General features: G+C 43.2%; 1 protein-coding gene across 1 annotated transcript in view; it reads right to left on the reverse strand.

Annotated features, from left to right (window-relative positions):
- CPAMD8 (C3 and PZP like alpha-2-macroglobulin domain containing 8) overlaps positions 1-19,588 on the reverse strand; it is a 55,189-nt gene that overhangs the window by 22,912 nt on the left and 12,689 nt on the right. Inside the window, exons 15-29 of the mRNA XM_041416814.1 lie at positions 18,673-18,845; positions 18,441-18,590; positions 18,177-18,338; positions 15,656-15,798; positions 14,654-14,719; positions 11,312-11,543; positions 10,593-10,746; positions 9,831-9,973; positions 8,971-9,022; positions 8,028-8,326; positions 7,116-7,341; positions 6,402-6,578; positions 3,517-3,598; positions 1,765-1,921; positions 1,265-1,339 (exon numbers count right to left, since the gene is read on the reverse strand). Coding sequence (XP_041272748.1) covers positions 1,265-1,339; positions 1,765-1,921; positions 3,517-3,598; positions 6,402-6,578; positions 7,116-7,341; positions 8,028-8,326; positions 8,971-9,022; positions 9,831-9,973; positions 10,593-10,746; positions 11,312-11,543; positions 14,654-14,719; positions 15,656-15,798; positions 18,177-18,338; positions 18,441-18,590; positions 18,673-18,845 — 2,291 coding nt within the window. The remainder of the gene's footprint in view (positions 1-1,264; positions 1,340-1,764; positions 1,922-3,516; positions 3,599-6,401; positions 6,579-7,115; positions 7,342-8,027; positions 8,327-8,970; positions 9,023-9,830; positions 9,974-10,592; positions 10,747-11,311; positions 11,544-14,653; positions 14,720-15,655; positions 15,799-18,176; positions 18,339-18,440; positions 18,591-18,672; positions 18,846-19,588) is intronic.

A 19,588-nucleotide genomic window follows, 5' to 3' on the forward strand; every position in this document is an offset into this window, starting at 1 on the left:
TCACAAATCTCCTCTAGGAAAACCATTAGAATGCACAGAAACTGCACTGCTGGGGCTGCCCTGACACACAGCAGCCCAGAGAGAGCATCACATCACTGCTCACAGGGGGACACTGCTGACAGGGAGGCAGGAAGTTCCTCTGTGAGCTCTGCAGGGTTTTCTGAATTTTTAATAAGGTTGAAAGCCTTCCACTCCAAGAACAGGGGGTTAGGGGGCATCTGCCTGCAGCAGCAGCCTGGTCTCACTCCCCAGGCTCCACAGGGGTGGGTGAGGAGTGCTGAGGTTATCAGAGGTCCTGCTGGGCAGTGGCTGCTCTGACACCTCCACAAACCCACAGAGCTGTGCCTGAATGGACCCTTTTGTGTGAGAGCAGATCACCAAGAGATGCTGCAGCACCCACTGCACCTCCTCTTTTCACCTCCAGGCAGCTCTGCCTGTGCACAGCCCCCCCTGCCCTCTGCCTTGGCTGCAAGGGAGCATCTTCCCAGTCCTAGTCAGTGGGAATGTGTCACCATAATCTTAGCTAAACATCTCCATCCTAGTGAAACTGCATGCTGGCAGAAACACATCAGAGGGCAGGAGCACTGTGTGACCAGGAGTTTTAAGGAGGAATCCCAAAAACACCAGTTGTACTGGAAATTTGGAGTTTTTTCCAGTGGAATTGGCTGTTCCTACACAGCTGCTTCTCTTTTTTGCAGTGTTCCTGCTCTGTCTCATTGCAAAGAACAGAAACATTTTTCCCCAGAGCCCTGAATCCAGCACAGTGCAGGAGCTCAGCTCTCCAAAGGCACTGTAATCTAACAGCAGTAGCATTTTGGCCACTGCAGCCAAGCCAGACCACAAGAGCTCTCTGCATCCCCAAGTTAAACTGCTTTTAGCACCAAGCCAGGATTTCTGAGTCTCTACAGGCAAGAGAGCAGGATGTGCACAGGCTGCACTCACAGCTTGAAGCTAAGAGGCAGAAAACTCTTTTTGCAGTAATTTCTGGGAGAGGTTGAGGGATGGGGCTGCAGGGGAGTGCTTTGCTCTGGTGAAATAATCATGAACTGATGGCTGGAGGGTGGGAGACCACCTTGAACAACTTCAGAACCGATTCTTTAACTTCAGAACAATCCCAAGGCTCTCCTGCAGCCTCCCTTCCCTGGATGCTGTCAGTCATTCTAGAGAGCACAGAAACTCTGAAGGCAAACAGCAGCAAAATGAAGTTTTTATAAAGAAAAAATAGAGAGAAATTTTGGAGCTGTTTTAACCAAGCTTTTGTTACCTCAGAAGTGACTCCTGTTTCCAGAAGAGATGCAACCACATAAGCTGTCAGGGAGATCTTCCCATGGATCCCACCCTGGAAGGGCAAACAACACAAACCACTGGATGAAAACTGGAGAAAAGGACACTGGGGAAAAAAAAAACAGACTTTGAAGCAATCCAAAGGATGTGTTAGAACTAGAGGAGAAGCTGAAGCAACACCAAATTTCTTTTCTTTGCACACACAAGGAGTACAAAATTTAGGAACCCAAGCCCACTGTCCCTGGCCTGAGGACACATTTAATGCAGTATTTTGTCAGACTTCACACCGTGATTTCCATCCTCTTGGGACACACCACAGACACATTCTGATAGACTTTTCTGAACTGAAATTTCCCTGGTTCTCCCTGTAGCATCCCAGCCTTTCAAGTGCAAAATTCATATTTCAAACAGCATGACTTCATGTTCTGATAATAACTTTTTAAAAGTCCTTGCTGCAAGTTGATTGTGGATGTTTTTTACCTGAATGTCCTTGTTTAGTATCCTGCCCATAGCAGGGAAAGAACCATCTTCTTTCTGGTGCTGGATGATCCAGTCTTTGGCAGCTGTGAGTTCTTTGGGGTCAATGAAAATAAACCCACGGGACTGAGCAAAGGACTTGAGGACAAAAGCTGTTAACCTGTAAAAATGGATTAATCATCTTTACTGAGAAAACAAACTCAGATTAAAGTACCTGTAAGGAAAAAACTATATTCTTAGAAAGCACAGATTGAAAAAAACTTGTTGGGAAACACTAAATATTGTTGTTAAAGGTCATGGGAAATAAAAGCACCTGATCACTGTCCAGGCTTTGGGTAAGAAAAGGACTGAAGGTCAACAAACTAAATTGAAAAGTAGAACTCAAAAGTTTACTTGTCATAATTATGGCACACTCTGAAATATAGTTCTTTTTTAATCCCAAATTATCGAAGTTTTTAAGCTGAGAATCAATATTGTAAAATTAAGAATCAATATATTTCTCATAAGAAATCCATATGCTTTCCTCAAGCCTGAAGCTGTGTTACACTTTATACAGAATTAAGACTTCAGAAAGCACCAGAAGTGTTTTTGGAATTCTAAACCTCTGACAACAAGTGTGAGCACTGGCCAGCTTGGGGGGATTGAGTCATTGCATTTACAAGCCCCTGAGGAATGGGAGGGTAGCAAACTCTGCTGCCTGGCAGGGGATTTTTGGAGTGTTGAGTAATTCTGTGTCACCACATTTTACATCCAGGGACTGGGAGATGCTGGGGCTGAGGTGGAAGTTCCCTGAGTTATAGATACATATTATAATATTGGCTTTTATTTTTCTATTATAATAGATTTTATATGTGTGGTATTAAAATAACTTTGTTATAAAGATATACTTTTTATTTCTGTTATTAATTACGCTTAGTGAAATAGCTGATATAGGTGTGCTTGTGTTAAAATGCTTGGATGGGATAAGATCCAATAAAAATATAATGAAGACACCTGCTACAGATCTGCCAACTATCAGCACTCACTGACTGAAGGCAGTGTGCGCCAGGGCCAAAACTAAAAATAATAATAAAAAAATACTGAAACCACAACCAAGGAATCACACACTCTAAAACAGTAGAACAAAGGAGGAGCCATGCTAAACAATTCATAGAATATGTAAACTAGTTTAGAGAAACAGTTTACTATACATGATTGTTTATGAATATATAACAAACTGATGTCACAGAAAATGTATTTAAGGAGTATCTCCAAAGATAACAGTGCACAAATCCATCCTGTTGGTACAAGGGTGTCTTTGAGGGGTTTTGAGTTGGTTTTGGTTGGTTTTTTACCTGACAGAAGCCTCTGCCACATTTCCCTGCTTCAGGTAAACCCTCATTCCCTAATGGAGTCAGGTACTTAAATATCCCTTAATTGCTTCTCCAATTGCAGATGTGATCCTTAACTACAGCTTCGTGCCTGAAACCTGGACTAACTAGCAGATTTAACTCTCCTAACTGCTCCTGGGTCCTGAATTACCAATGAAACACCAGCTGATGCAGTCAGAGCCCTCAGCAGCACTGTACAGCATCTGCACAGTCACTGAATATTGCTGCTTTATTTCTGCTCTCCACCGTGTATTGTACCATGAGGAAAGCTGGAAAATTACTCCCCTTTCCCAGCCAATTGTGTGTTTTCCCTGTTTAGCAAACACTTAGCACTTTTCTAACTCAGTTTTAACTAGTTTGAGCTCGGTTTTAAATAGCCACTCACCACATGCTCCCTGAGGAGTCCCTCTCCCCAAAAGCACTGTAGGAGCCATCCTGCCTCTTGTAGGTCAGCTGGCGCTGGTAGCCTGGAAGGCACAAAAGAATTGGGGAGTCCAAAACCTCCTGACACAGAGAAAAATGAGTATTTAAAGTGAATGAAGACTCAGGACATCTGGAACATGTGTAAGGGATTCTGCTGCCTGAGGCAGCTTCTTATTCTGCTGTGAGTGGGAGCCAGCTCTGTGTGCAGCTTGTCCAGAAATCTGCCCAGGGAAACATCTGGGACACTGCAGCTCCTGCCTTTTGGACACTGCAAATGCTAAAAATCTGACACTTCCCTGATAAAAATGCATTATCAAAAGGTTTTTATTTAAGCATACAGCCACTCTCCTTCCATTTTACTTCCATTTACAAATGAAAAGGTTTTGCCTGTGACATTACAGCTGGGTTCTGACTTCTCCCAAAGCTGTTGCTGGGAACAGCTTTAGGTAACATAAAAACAGCTGTGACCTGAATGCATGAACACCTCCAGCTGCAGGGGCTGTCCCAAGGCTTGCTTAAACATCATTATTAACATTATAATAATTAGGTGAATAATTAAGGTGAATGCTGAAGACAAGAACTCTCTCCTGGAATGTCTTCTGAGGCTGAAAATGCAAAAAAAAAAAAGTTTTTTCTGCTAGGAAAATGATTTGTTTCTCAGACCTGTTTGTCTACAACCATGCCCATCCCAACAAATGAATTGTACAAAATGTGCACTCATCCCTCCACATGGATGAATACACAACACACATTTGGATAAAGCTCTGAAACACCCATTGGAGTCAAACCCTCCAGGGTGGATATTTCTAAGGAAAACTCCAACCTGCAAGAAGACTGTGTCAAAAAAACACTTAATGGCTGCTGCATTCTGCAGCACAGGAGTTTTATTCCACACCACACAGCGTTTTTATGGGAGTGGATTGTTGTTTCATTCTGGAGGTGAAGTTTCTCTGCTGAGCTCAGTCCCTGAGGAGGGGCTGCCCACGACTCCCACACCCCCCAGTGCTCCCAGGGAATGGTGTGGAAAATGGGAGGAATGAAGACCTCAAGGCTGATGATGCTCTTGTAGCCACCACATCTTTGTCTGGGGGTGGTGGGACAGGTACAAATACCTGGCAGAAAGTCTAAGTAATGGTATTTTTGTTTTCTTCCTCAAAAAAATTAAATTAAATTAAATTGCTTTTCCCCCCTGCAGTCCTCAGGCAGGATTTACTATTGAGCACTGCCTGCTTCAACAACTCCTCAGTGTTCATTCCCAGTGTGTGGATGGACACATTCAGTCCTTATATTTTATATCACTCTTCTCATTGTTCCTGTTCTCCTCTTTTTCAATGTTCATGGTGCCAGGACTGCCAAGGCTGTATGGGCCGCTCGTTCCAGAGCTGGACTCAGTGATCACAGTGGGTCCCTTCCAGCTCAGGATATTCTGTAACTCTGTGTTTTTGAGCTGAATTATGCTTCACTGCTCTTGCTGTTATTCTCCTTTGCTGGTGGTTGGGAGTGGCACAGACTTTATGTCTTTCTTGCTCTTCTGTGCCCTCCTCTTTTCTAAACACTCCTCTGGATGCTGGGGCTCACTGCAGACCTTCCCCTCTCCAGTTTTCCCCTGTTCACATGTTTTTTTTGGTGAGAAAGTAGAAAAAATACTGACTGGTTTAGCCCAGGCCACTTCAAAAGAAGAGGGAGCACATGGGAATTATTGGCATTTATTATCAGCACTTTCCATGATGGATGATTGAGGAATGAAGAAGTTTTCTGGCTTGGTAAATCACAAAAGCCTTCTAGAGTGAGCATTTCCATTCTAAACCTTACACTTGGCAGGGCTCCAGTGAACACAGAAGGGTTTAAAACTCTTGGGGGTTTCTTCTGTAAGGGTTAATTAGCAAACAGAGTTTGGAGCCAAAAACCTGGAAGGTTTGCAGATTCATAAAAAGAAACAAAAGCAAATGATGTTGCAAAGGAAACACTGACTCGGGCCATTAACAAATTCCCTTTGCCTCACTGCTCCCAGCAAGCACAGAAAATACAAGTGAAATGACTGGAGCCAGGCAGAGGAAGCAGAACTGGGCTTTTGCTGCTGAGCACAAGAAATATCTCACATATTACATTTTATATTTATATTTTCAGAGGAGAACCACCTAACCCTGTCACCTCTGATTTCATGACATGACTATTGTCTGACTCATACACAAGAGAGCTTTGTCCCTTTGGGTCACTCTGGTTTTTAATGAATTCTTACTTGTCCTGAGAATTGCACTTAGTTATAAAACTATTTTGCATGTGGCTCTTCCCAAAACAAATGCTGAGAAAAACAGTGGGGAAAAAAAAAGTTAAAAAAAAAGTTTGTTTCAAGCTGCTTAGTAAAGTAGGACAGGACACTGAAAGAACAGATAACCTAGAGCCATGTAATGAAGGTTTTAACTACTTTGGATACTAAATTTTGATTTTTTTGTATACTATTACTGAGAAAATACTGTTTAAAAAAAAAGTCCAGAAAAGAGCCATAACTCTAGTGACTAAAGACAATTTATGAATAAGGCAAAACTCCCTAAATATACAGATTTTTACTAAATTTAATTTTCCTTTTCCTTCTAAAATGTTAAACATGGAAATCAGCTAAGGGAAAAAAAAGAAAGATAAATCCATAAACATCTGAACTAGGAGTTACTGAAGGGAAGCACAGGGGAAAACATCTTGCCATCAAAACCTGTCAGGCTGAGATTATCCTGCAAGAAATGATGAATCCTCATCACTTGGGCTGTTCTTGGTTAGAAAAAGTGACATGTAAAGCAAAACTATGAATTCAAAGCCTTTTCTCCCTCTGTAAATGCAATTGTGATGAGTTACCTTGAACGAGGTAATCTGTAGCTTCAACCTCCACCTCGTGGCTGAGCTGCTTGGTTTTCTGCAGGTATTTCAGGACAAAGACATTGGGAGCAAAATGGATCATGTTCTGCTCCCCACAGCCAAAGGGCAACCTCAGCAGGTTGTCCAGGTTGTTCAGGGTAGGACCCATCACATCTCCTGTTTGAGGAAGAGGGGAAATGTTCAGGATCAGGCAAGTAAAGTTTCCTTTTGGTGTTTTATGGCTATCCCCCACCTCACTGCACTAATATCTCCTGGCTACCCCAGAGTCAGCTTAAATAAACTGTGACAAGTGGGAAGTCCTTCAGCTGTTAGGTCCTAGCCCTTCAATCTCTGGTTGGATTAAAGAAATTCCACATTTCAGCCTTTGATTATCCATGACTTCCCGGTTTAGAACACAATTTGTGATGAGGATGACAATGGAATGAACACCACGAGCTGTAACAGACAGTGCCCCTGCCAAGCCCCTCATGTGGCACAAAATTTAAGCCACTGTCAACCCAAACAGGCTTCAAAGAAGTGCCAAAAACCCCAAGGAATGATCTGCCCCAGAATTAAGCAGTAATAAACCTTTTTAAATGCCTGTGACTATCTTATCTGGTGTGCATTACTCAAGTACTGGTCAGAAGTAACAGCTGGAGCATCTGTGCACATTTGAGAAGGGGTACCTAAGTGATACCTCCTGATAATTGATACCTATTATTGAAGCCGTAGCTCTTTCTGATCCTGGAATTATGTTGTGGGGAACTCCAAGAGTAAATGCTTCATTGTGATTTTCATCAGTCTCTTCTTTTCTCCAAATTTTAAACTCTCCCATTGACCCCCAGCCTGTGGAAAAGCCAATGTACTTCACCTCAAGCTGTTTGGGGACTGTCCACTCCACAATAATAGATTCGTTTAGCACCCGAGTACCGTGGCCAACCTGAAAGGGACAAGAGACCATGGAGATCCAAGAGTCCACACAGGTGGAGTCACTCTGCCACGGGTGTGGGACACCTCCCAGCTCAGGTGTGCCCTGCAGATGCAGCAATACCTCTCTCCTTCCCACCCACAAAACAATTCAAGGAAGTGCAATGGAAAATCCACAGGCTTGGCCTGCAAGTTTTCATCATTAAAAATGCTGAGGACTTGTGGAAGAGGTTTTACAGTGACTTCTGGGAGCCAGAGAGAAGTTTGAGAAGAAGATCCATGTTTACCCCTGACAGAATTTTCTAGCAAGGTTGTTGATGGAGAAACCAAGAAAGAAAGAAGGATAAGTAAGAGAAACCTGCAACTATTCCAATAAACACTCTGTTTGTCTCTCATGACCAATGAGTAAAGTGTAAACTTAGGAGCTTTCTAAGAAGGTATAAAAAGCATGCACGCTATAATAAAAACAGTTTGAAGCCTTCTGAAAATGGAGTGTGCTGCTTTGTACTGTCTCCATCTCAACCACGACAAGGAATGAGGTCCCGAGAACATATTGCTGGCAAAAGCAGATTTGTTGTGATCACAACAGCCTGATCAGGGCTTCAGAGGGAAAAGGCAACAGGAATGGAGCTCAAGGAAAAACTGCTCTGCGTGTGCTCAAACTCTGTTCACAAAGAGATTTCCAGAAGAATTCAGTACCTGGATAACTCCATTTTTCCAGCTGATCCAGAAGCTGCGGAATTCGTCCCAGGAGAGGATGCCAGGTGTGTCCCTGCTGGCCACTGGCTCTCCCATTTTGCTGGTGGAAATCCAGGTTTTGGTGTTCTGCTGTCCCCCGATGACAATCTCTGCCATCTCTGCCATGTCGTGGGGGCCCGAGGACAGGGCCAGGTGAGCATCGTTGTGAGCCTTCACAGCAAGGTCAAAGTGCCTCATCTGGGCTGGCTTCTGCAGGTACTGGTACTCGTATTTGTTAGGTGTGGAAATGTGTATTTTCTCTAGTCAGAAAAACAAGGGAATGTTGTAAGAATTGGAGTTCAGTTTAGAGCTGATAACTGAAATTCAAACAGACCTTTCCTAAGTACGTGGGGTTTTTTACCCAGCTTATTTTAAAGTATTAAAATACACATGGTTGTTTCTTCTCATCTTTTATTTTTACCCCCTTCAAGGCAGAAAATGCTTCAAACTGCTCAGCTGAATTTCTTATGAGCTCAGCAAGTGATTTTTCAGTCCTAATCTAGTGGTCAAAAGCATCTCTGTTCAGCTACTGGAGCCAGCTCTGAGCTATCCAAATCTCTGGCAGAAAGAACAGACTGATTCCAGAACTGAATCTTAAAGCACCAGCTGAAAATAAAGTACAGTCCCAGTTACTGTCCACAGTGCTGAATACTTAAACTGTTCCATAAAGTAAAGGAATTTAATGGCCATTTCCAGAAATCACTTGGGCAGTTAGAGCAAATTCATAATTAGCCAGCCAGGTAAGAAAGACTCTTTATTTACAAGTTCTTCCTACACACCATAACTCATCAATCACAGAGAAATGGAAACAAAGACTTTTTTTTAATTTTTTTTTTAAAGCCAAATGCTTCTTTTTAAAACTGATTCAAACAAACTGAATATCTCATTCAAATCATGAACTTACCATTTGGGCAGAAGAACACACTGTAGGTGTATTCTCTGGACAGTCCCTCTGGCTATAGAAAGACAGAAATCATGCATAAACCACAGGGCTTGGATTAGCAGGAACAGATCCCAGTTTGACTTGGAAAACACAGAAATTATAATTTATAAATTATATAAACAGTGGTTTGTATCCTTTATAGAAAAGTGATGGCACTGTGTTCTGTTAGCTAGAGCAGTGCCAGAGAGCCTTCCATTTTATCATATTTCTTAGATTAACAGGGCAAGCTTATCCCATAAAATATCCACTGCTTTTTCTCCTGAACAGCGTTGAAGATTCACCAGAGGAGCTCAAATGGGCTCTTTCTGTGCAAGAACCACTACAGCTGATTATTTCCAATCTCCTAACACATCGTGAATCACCTTGAGGACCTTTACAAACCTGCTCACGTTTGATTTCACAATTTGCCAAGTTTTTTTCCCCTGAATTACCATAAATTGGTGTTTTCTCACCTCAATAATGACACTGCTGCGAACATAATCCACCCCCACAGGGCTCCTTTTGTCCAAGTAAGCACTGTGTTCTGTTAGCTAGAGCAGTGCCAGAGAGCCTTCCATTTTATCATGTTTCTTAGATTAACAGGGCAAGCTTATCCCATAAAATATCCACTGCTTTTTCTCCTGAACAGCGTTGAAGATTCACCAGAGGAGCTCAAATGGGCTCTTTCTGTACAAGAACCACTAAATCACTAAAGCTGATTATTTCCAATCTCCTAACACATCGTGAATCACCTTGAGGACCTTTATAAACCTGCTCACGTTTGATTTCACAATTTGCCAAGTTTTTTTCCCCTGAATTACCATAAATTGGTGTTTTCTCACCTCAATAATGACACTGCTGCGAACATAATCCACCCCCACAGGGCTCCTTTTGTCCAAGTAAGAGTCCTCTGAGTGTTTGCCATTCTTCAGGCTCTGCATCCCCTCCTGGCAGCAGTTGGTCCCACCATAGGCAAAAGCTTTTGCTAAGAAACAGAAGGGAAAAGCAGCAGAGATTTTGAGATATAAAGATCTCTAGAAGTTAAAGAGACCCAAACTAATTAGAAGCAGCTGATTAACAGCACACCAAGTGCTGTAATTACCTCTCTCATATTACCTTTATCTATATTTGAGTGATCACATCTAAAACTAGGCAACACTTGAACAGTCATGGGGCAACAGAGAAACTCTCCCCTAGTTTTTGGTGTTGCACAGTTTTCACTGGGATTATTTGCACAGAATTTGTTGTTATTCTCTTGTTTAAAAATTTCCACTGATCTCTTCAGGGAAATGAAACAGGCCCAACCTTAATATCACAACAGGAAAACTGATGGCCAGAGAATGTCCTGCTGTTTGTTTGTACATTCTGTGCATCACAGGCAGGGGATACAATAAATACAAATTATTTTTATATTTATACAATACAAAAATAATAACAGAATTATTATTCTGTTATAATAATACAATAAATGAGGTTGGAAAGCCAAGCTGGCAGCAAGTGGAATGAATGAACTGGGGCAATAGGGAAATAAGAATTTTCTCCTGAGAGAGGAAGAAGAAACTCTTGTAAAACCCCTTCTGGAAGCTGTTTGGAGTTGTGAGTACCAGTGATGTTGCTCAGGCCCAGCTCATTGAAGGCCAGGACGATGGAGGTGGGCTTGGCTTCCCCAGGGGCCACACACTTCTTCCTGGTCAGGTGGTGCTTCCCAGGGTGCCCAACAAACTTTATGCCTTTTGGGACAGAAATCTTCACGTGGACCTGTGAAAATTTTGGGAATGTCATTTATTGGAAATATCAGCCACAAAGCCAAAGTGATCTATGTGAACAATGGGAAACCCACAGCGTTCTTCATAAAAATCACAGAATTATTCTTTCTTCAAAGTTTCTAGCCATGGATTTAACTGAGAGCAGTATTTCCAGCTCAGCAATTCTACAAGTACCTCTGGAGCTGGGCAGATGGGGAGTGTGAGAAGAAAACACTTTTTTCTTGGGGAAAAAAACAATCCTTCAAAATTTACTATTTTTGACAGCGTTTTGATTATGAAGGAAATTCTTTTTGGTTCAGCATGAGATTCCAAACTGGGGAATGTCTTTCCTCTGCCTTTTTCAACATTTGTTTTTCTGAAGCGCTGCAAGACACTTCACCCTACCAAGGGCATTCCAAACCAAAACCAAACCAAGCGATGACATTTATTTGAGTTGAAAAAAAAAAAAACAACCCAATATTTATCTCCTGAAAGCATCTCTGCTGAGCCTACCCCCCTGTCAGCCTGCCACCTCATCCCCCGTGACAGGCAGATCACCCAGCAGGTGTGAGCTTTACCTCCGCGCACAGGGGCAGGTAGTTGTAGACAGTGAGGGGGATCTTGGTCTGCTCTCCCCTGATGACGTGGTAGGGCAGGGTGAAGTCGATGAAGAAGGGTTTGAATGTTTTCAGCTCTGTCTGGCTGGCAATGCCCAGCCCCTTCTCCTCAGACAGAGCCACGGCCTCCGTGATCCACGTGGTGATGGAGTCGGGCACCTCCACCTGCAGCTGGGCTTCCCCTGAGCTGCTGCTGCCAAACAGCACAGGAATTAAATCATTTTGGAGAGGAAGAGTGGATTTGTCTTTACAAACAAGCTGTGGGGCTGCTGGTAGATAAAACCAGCACTGGGAGATAAAAGGAACAATGGGAAGGATTCCACTGGTTTTTGAATGGAAAAAGATATTTGCTTTTACGAATAAACTTCAGGTTTGCTGATAAATGAAATTAGACATTGAAAGATGAAAGAAATAATGGGGAAGAAAAAACCCTAAATTCCATAAGAACTAAAAGTTTAAAAGGAGGGTTTTGCATTAGAGGGGAATCTTTGGTATCAGGGGTTCTGGGAAGTCTGAACCTCTCAAGTACCTCAGAAATGGGGAAAGAGAGAAGGGAAATCAGGATAAAATAGAGGCTGCATCCTCCAAAAAATGGAGAGACCCTAGGGGAATGCTCCATGGCCTCTCCCTTTATTCAAATAAAGTCAAAGGACTCCTCTGCCTCCTTTTTGGACATAAACCTCTGATGTTTGTGGATTAATTTTCCTAACATTTTTAATGATGCCCCCAAGCATTTTGGGGAATTCCCTCCAGATATAGATTTATCAGATAGCATTGTCTGCTTTGAGCTTTACAAAAGGCTCTGTGTTTTCTACCAGTTTTGAGACCTGCAAATATTTAATTTTTAGTATTTATAAGCAGCAGAAAAGCAAATTGTTACTCATGCAAAACACAAATTCTTCCTGGATTAAAAACTTCCTTTTCAGCCTCATTTCCAAGAGGCAAATGTCTGCATGAAATTTTAAAAAATCTCAACAAAACTCTGAAACAAACCCCAAAATCTAAAAAGAAAGACAAGAAATAATCCCAGACCAAAGTCCTGGATAAAAACAGTTCAACAAAAATTGATTTAATAGCTAGTGAAATAAAAGTGGATTTTGTTGGAACTCATTGTCCCTGTGTCCATTGCCACACTGCAGACTCTGCTTGAATGCAAGGACAAATGAGAAACTTCCTAAACATCCAGTTCAACAACTGCTTGTTTCGATTCAGAAACACTTTGGTTTGCTTGGTTTTGGAATGACTGACTTAGAAAATTTCCAAACCTATCATTTTCTTTCAATGACGATTGAAATTAGTTATTAAAAATCAAATCTCTGAGTATTTAGCTTTCCTGTGCATAGAACAAAGGGATATCATAATCCTGGTATCCTCTTCCATGCTTTAGAACAACAGAAATTCAGTTTTGTTCGGCAGACTTTGCTATTTCCCTCCTGAAAAGCAGCTCTGGCCCTGCCTGGAACAGAAAACACTTCCTCTAACACAAGAACAAAAGCTGTTTCGTGGCTCAGCTGGCAGGATGATTGCTGCAGTTGTGAGTACACCCCAAGGTTGTTTCCTCACAAGTTCTTATTTATTCCCCAGAGCTTGACACACATGCTGCCAGCTTTGGGGGCATGGAAGATGAGAATGGGAGGTGTCCAGAAGAAGTGTCCAGCATGACATGCTGTCCTCATGAGGTGCCTGGTGCACACCCAGAGCTGCACTGCCACTGCTGTTCAGACCTGCTCACGCTTGAGGCACCAGTGAAGCACCTTGGCTTTGCTTTGCTCCTCCCAGTAAATGAATACCCAGTGAGCCTGAAGCTCCTGTCAGGGGCCAGGCAGCTCATCAGGGACTCATCTCTGGGTTTGTATTACAAAGGGAAAGGATTAAAACAATAAAAAGTGGAGAGCACTGTGCTTTTTATAAGTTCAGTCAGACTCCGTGCACTGGCTGGTGAATGTGGTTCCCCCAGCTCAAACTCCAGAGGGAAAAAGCCTTGGGAAATGCACTTGAATCATAGAAACGTGGTATGATTGGGGAGGGAAGGGACCTTAGAGCCCGCCCAGTGCCACCCCTGCCATGGCAGGGACACCTCCCACTGTTCCAGGCTGCTCCCAGCCCTGTCCAGCCTGGCCTTGGGCACTGCCAGGGATCCAGGGGCAGCCACAGCTGCTGTGGGCACCCTGTGCCAGGGCTTCATAGAAAGATTTCTTCCCAATATCCAACCTCAACCTACTTAAAGGCTGAAGATCTTTTACCTCCTCTTCATCAGAGCCCAAGGTGCCCACCCTGCCTGCAGCTCGCAGCTGAGCGCTGCCCTGATGCTCCCCGAGGAGCAGGCAGGAGCAGTCCTGCCCCAGGGCTGGCACTATTCCAGCCTGTTTAACCGGACAATTTGTTGCAGCTGATGTTCTTTCCACTGGGATTTCAGCCCATAACCAGCATTAACATTATTTTCACACATGAGGGCACTTACTCTTCTGGGCACGGGGCCAAAGTACACACTCATTTCCAGCCATTAGACCCTCCAGCCAGGCTCTAGGAATTTTTAGAATTGGTTTGGGAAGTTGACATTAGGCTTTTGTTTCTTTTTTTTTAATTTTTCTTTTTTTTAAGGATTGTACATTATAATTATAAATGGTAGAAGAAAAAAAATAAATTATTCCTGTTCAAGAGAGTGGAAATTAAGGAATGCTCCAACTCAGTTGTTTCTAATAAAATGGAGAAAACACAATCTGCAACTTTTTATTCCACACTCTCCCACTTATAATTAACTGCCCTGGCTTGCTGAGGCCCAAACGGGCACTTCTGGAATTCTTTGTGTATTTCTACAAAGCATATTTCATGCTCAATTGAACAGATTTGAATACACTTGCTCCAAGTTCCTGTCAAATTTAATTTACAATCATTTATTGAGGATGAAGTTTACTTGCAAACCTGGAGAAGCTTTTTAATAATTGCTTCAAATTATCCTAGATGTGCTGTTGTGGGATGGATTAGTTATCTCTTTAATAATTTTTTTTTTAGTTCCAACTGTACCCAGAGGAAGCCAGGATTTGAGAGGAAGGAGATTGAGATCTGGGGGAGATGTTCTTGCAGGAGATAACAGAGAAAGAAGGGCTCTGTGAAATTTGAAGAGCAATCACCAGAGAATCAATGTGGCACAGCTGCTTGAAAAGATTGAAGTGGTAATGAAGAAAAACAACAATAGGGAGAAAAATAATAATAAAAAAAATTAAAAATCAGAAAATGCCAGTGTAACTGATTAGATTTTAAAGAGCTTTGTTTACAACCTGTGGATGTAATTAATGCCAATACCTGACATTGAGGCAGTGCCAAATCCACGTCTCAGGGAAGAAGGTTCTTTTCCTCTTCTCTGCTCTGCTAGAACAAGAAATAAATCCTTGCAAATGGATTCTTTTAATAACATATTTCCAGCAGTCAGTGATAAATCAGAGTTATCACCTGACTCTGGCTCACATGACCAAAACTCTGGCTGGTGCAGACTCATTAAGGAATGAATAACACAAATTAAATTTGTTTTTGAAACAATCCCTTTGTGTGCACAGCCACTCTACAGGCAGAAACAAGAATCCAAAAAACAGTACAAGTAAGTTAACCTTTGGAACCAGCAGAAATAATGGAATCTAAAATGAAATTGGTTTGTGATGCAAATTCTTTCACCAAATGGAATCAAGGGGAACAAATGCAGCACGTGGCCTCCAGCAGCAGCTCCTCCTGCAACCCCCCCCTTCTCCATCCCTGCTCAGGAATTGTTCTGATTTCTAACATTTTAACAGTTTAAATAAGCTTTTTATACCTGTGATATTTCATCATCTATTTCTTAACTAAGCCCAGAAGTTCCTCTTGCTAAGAGAGGCTCCCAGGAAGTTCAGGATGCAGAGGGAAGGCACATCCTCATCACTTGTGGGACTTCACAGCCTTTCCTCCATGCAGATCCTCATTCTGTTGATTTTGACCACCAGCTGAATGGTCCAAATCATGAGCAATGAGTGACTCTGCAAAAACAGCTCTAGCTTCTAGCCTCAATATTCCAAGAAATTCACAGTAAATTGCAAAGAAATATTCTTCAAAATTATAATTTAGCACTCTTTGCATGTGTCACTTTTCCAGAATTCAATTCAATTTAACAAAGCAGTGTCAGTTAATTTTTTTTTTTACATCTACCAAGCCATTGGAAGAATTTTCCCATCACTGCCTTGTCCAAACCTGGGGGCATGGAGGTGGAAAAAGCTGAGAATAGAGAAAAAAACTAGCCAGGAATATCACAGAAAATAGACATTAAACCCCAAAAGTTACCTTGGTGGTATTTTGGAATGCATGGTGGCCACCAAGGTGCCAGTGTGTGGCTGGAAGGCTGGGACAGCCTCATCTGTGTACATCCCTCCATTCTGCCTGTGGTTCAGGCTGACTATGTCAGTCATCACCACCAAGCCAGTTTCCTAGACAATGAAAAATCAACACCACAAAACAAAAACCAGCAAGGAAAAAAAAGAAATAAATAAAAAGAATTAAAGAAAAAGAATTAAATGTGATTAATTCACTGATTTTTTAATAGAATCCCCTTAATCCTATTTCAACATTTACAGGGGAAATCTCAATTGAATCTTGAGGATTATTTTAAATCTTTGTGTAAAGATGACTGTTAATGTGAAGGTGCTTAGGCAGGGGCTTTATGAGAAAGCTCTTGTCTGTTTGGAAAATGCATTTAAATCAGTATCTAACACTAGTGGGCAAGTGGGACAGATTTAAAAAAAAATCTTATTTTCCCCCTAGAGCTTTTTACCCTTCCTAAAAGTTTCCAGTGTGCTCTGCTGCAGTGAGCAGGCAGCTCTCTCATCAGACATCACCTTTCTGCACTGCCAGGGATGCCAAGCAAAATGAAAAATGTCCACACAGGGAAAGCTCCAGCTCTGTCCCCTAAATGCTGTTATTCCTGAGAGACAGCAGCTCCCAGCAGCACAGGAGGATGAGCTTTGCTCTCTGCACACACCCCAGCTCTTCCCCACCAGGTGTGCAGCCCCTGCACTCACACCAGCTCCCCAAAAATGAACATTTCCCAGGAGTTTGCAGCTCTCAGTAAGGACAAAAAAAGCTGCATCAGGGAAAAAAAAACCCTCAGACCCCAGGGGCGAAAGCAGCAGTGGGCAAAAAAATGAGGATTTAGGGTTTGTAATTAAGAGATTGAGGAATTGGGGGAATGTGAGAAAAAAAACCCCTCAGACCCCAGGGGGGAAAGCAGCAGTGGGCAAAAAATGAGGATTTAGGGTTTGTAATTAAGAGATTGAGGAATTGGGGGAATGTGTGAAAGCCTCTGGGGTTTCAGGCAACAGAATAAAACAATTTAGCTAAAACCAGAGGAAGGCCAAAGAATGAAGAGATGGATCTGTAGGAAGCAAGGATCATCATTATCAGCAGTTATGTGGATTAAAAAGGGAAAGAACAAAGATCAGAGCTGTGGCACTGGTTCTCCAGGCCAGTCTGCATTTCAGAGGAGCAAGAAGGAGAAGATGATGCAAAGAATATCAAACATTTACAGCTCAGCCTTCTCCTTGTCTCAGGGAGCAGGGGTCACACCCTGCAGTGGTGTGGAAAGCAAAGAAGGGATGGGAGCAGAGCCTGAAAGGGTGAACTTCTCAAATAGATGAGGGAACACCCATTTTAAACAAAAGCAAAGCAAAAAGCTCATGGAAATAGCAGTTTTTTCTTAAGAGCTACAAATGACTGGTTTTCAGCTTAAAAGGTTACGCTGTTGGTATGCAAAGCAATGAAAAAATGAATTAGTGGATGAGTACATTTAAAAAGCCCAACTTGTTTTAAATGCCCAGCTTTCAATTTGATTCAAATGCACGGCACAGATCAAAGGCAATCACATTTTTACAATCTGGCCAGGTTTAACTATGGGAACACACCAATTAACTATAAATATATAGCATTTAGGGATAACCTGATCAAGGATATGAAGGTTTTTCACACAGATGGCAACAGAAGCTGGGAGAACCAGGGCAGGAAAGAAGCTGAAATTATTTCCTTTGGAAAGTCCAAAAGGCTACAAGGAAAGATTCACATTCCACCTTCCCTCCCTGTTGGAGTAGCTGCAGAAGAGCTCTGCAAGCTCACCCCAGCCTGGAGGAACCTTCTGGTCTCTGATTCTCCAGAGCATCAGCATGAATTCCTTCACCCAGCAGGACAACTGCCCTCCCAAGATTGAATTGGCCAAAATCAAACCATGTTGCTCAGATCTCTTTTCTAGAACAGTGTCATCTGTTCTCAAAAATCACTTTTCATCCTACCCAGCTCTGATGTGGGGGGAACCCCTGGCCTGTGGAGCTGAAAATGCCCCTGCAAACATGAAAGCAGAGAAGAGAGAAGGGAGGGTGGTTATGGAGCTGAAAATCACCCTGCAAACATGAAAGCACAAGAGGGAAGGGAGGCTGGTTATGGGGCTGAAAATCACCCTGCAAACATGAAAGCACAAGAGAGACACTGCAGAGAGAAAGAAGGGTGGTTATGGAGCTGAAAATCATCCTACAAACATGAAAGCACACAAGGGAGACTCCGCAGAGAAGGGAGGCTGGTTCTGGAATTGAAAGCCCCCCTGCAAACATGAAAGCAGAGAAGAGAGAAGGGAGGCTGGTTATGGAGATGAAAATAACCCTACAAACATGAAAGCACAAAAGAGGGAAGGGAGGCTGGCTCTGGAATTGGAGACCTCCCTACAAACATGGAAGCACAAGAGGGAAGGGAGGCTGGCTCTGGAATTGGAGACCCCCCTGCAAACATGGAAGCACAAGAGGGAAGGGAGGCTGGCTCTTCCTACTGTGAAGGCGAAGCGAGCGTCCTTGGTGATGTCCCAGTGCCAGGGGAACACAGAGGACCGGCGGCGCCGACGCGAGGACATGCCAGGCCACCAGAAGTGCCCTTCTTCCTTTGGAGCTCCAAAAGCATCAGACACATCATACTCTGCAAGCTCCTGGAACACCTGCAGGGAAAGGGCACAGGCTGCTCTCCTTGGCTGCTTCCTCCAGCTGGGTGAGGATCACAGGGGTCAGGAGAGGACATCAGTGCTTGAAGCTCGCTCTACCTGGCTGGCTGTCAGCTGGAAGCCTGTCTTGAGCAGGTAGACACTCTTGTCCACCGTGGCCATGCAGACACAGCTTCCTTTTGCAGCCCTGACCTTGATGTTCACAACATCACCGGGCCTGGTCTCGTTGGCTGAGAGCGCCACGGCAACCTGGGAAGGGAAATCCCATTAAATGCCATGATTGTCCCAAAAACCAAAGAGCAGTGGGACAGCAGTCCTTCCTCTTCACTACCTGGTTCTCAAAGGAGGAGGTGACAGTGAACTGCAGGCTGTCTGTGACCCCCTCTCCGTTCTCCCTGACGTAGTACACCAGGAGCCGACCCAGGGGAGCCATGGAGTGAACGACTGAGAACCTCAGGAAGGTCACACACACCTCAACCTCTGCTGCAGGAGTGCTGGGAGGTGCTGAAACAGGAATTGTGGAGAAAAAAAATAGCTTTATTTATCCCAGTCACTCCCTTCCTGCCCCCTCCTCATGTTGACAGGCACAGAACTCTCCATTCAGGACTTGCATTCTTCCCTTGCTCCTGCTGCACACCTTCTTGAGTTCAGAATAGTTCCCTTTTTCTCCTCCTTGTGAAAGGTAATTAGCACTCATAATTTAATGAGCAGGATGGAGAAGGTGGGTAGGGAAGGATTACTCAGTGGTTTTCCAGCCCTGAGGTCAAGAAAACACACAGTTAAGTTATCAAGCCATTGAAAATAAACAGAAAATGTTATCTATTGCTGGAGAATGCTGATGAGAGAAAAGGAATAAGCTTGAAAAAGGATTATGCAGTTTATAGAACAGAGAATCATCAGAGCTGTTAAACAGAATCACAGAATGGTTTAGGTTGAAAGGACCTTTAAAAAGGGTGTCTTTCACCACACCAGGCTGCCCAAAGTCCCACAGAACCTGGCCCTGAACCCTCCCAGTGCCAGAGCAGCCACAAAGCCTCTGAGCAAACTATGAATGCAACAGCTCAGAACGAGCCTTCAGTGCAGAAAATCATCACAAATTCCAAATGACTGATTGCCAGCAGCTTGGTGGGTACCTGGAGGGAGGTTCCTGTGACTCCTTTCCCAACTCCCACAGTGGTTACCAGGACAGTCAGACTTTTCCTTTGGCAGCTGTTATATCCATCTTCCCAACCCCACCATTTTTCACA

The sequence above is a fragment of the Onychostruthus taczanowskii genome, unplaced genomic scaffold (genome assembly GCF_017590055.1).
Source record: "Onychostruthus taczanowskii isolate IOZ18803 unplaced genomic scaffold, ASM1759005v1 scaffold106, whole genome shotgun sequence".
Taxonomy (NCBI): domain Eukaryota; kingdom Metazoa; phylum Chordata; class Aves; order Passeriformes; family Passeridae; genus Onychostruthus; species Onychostruthus taczanowskii.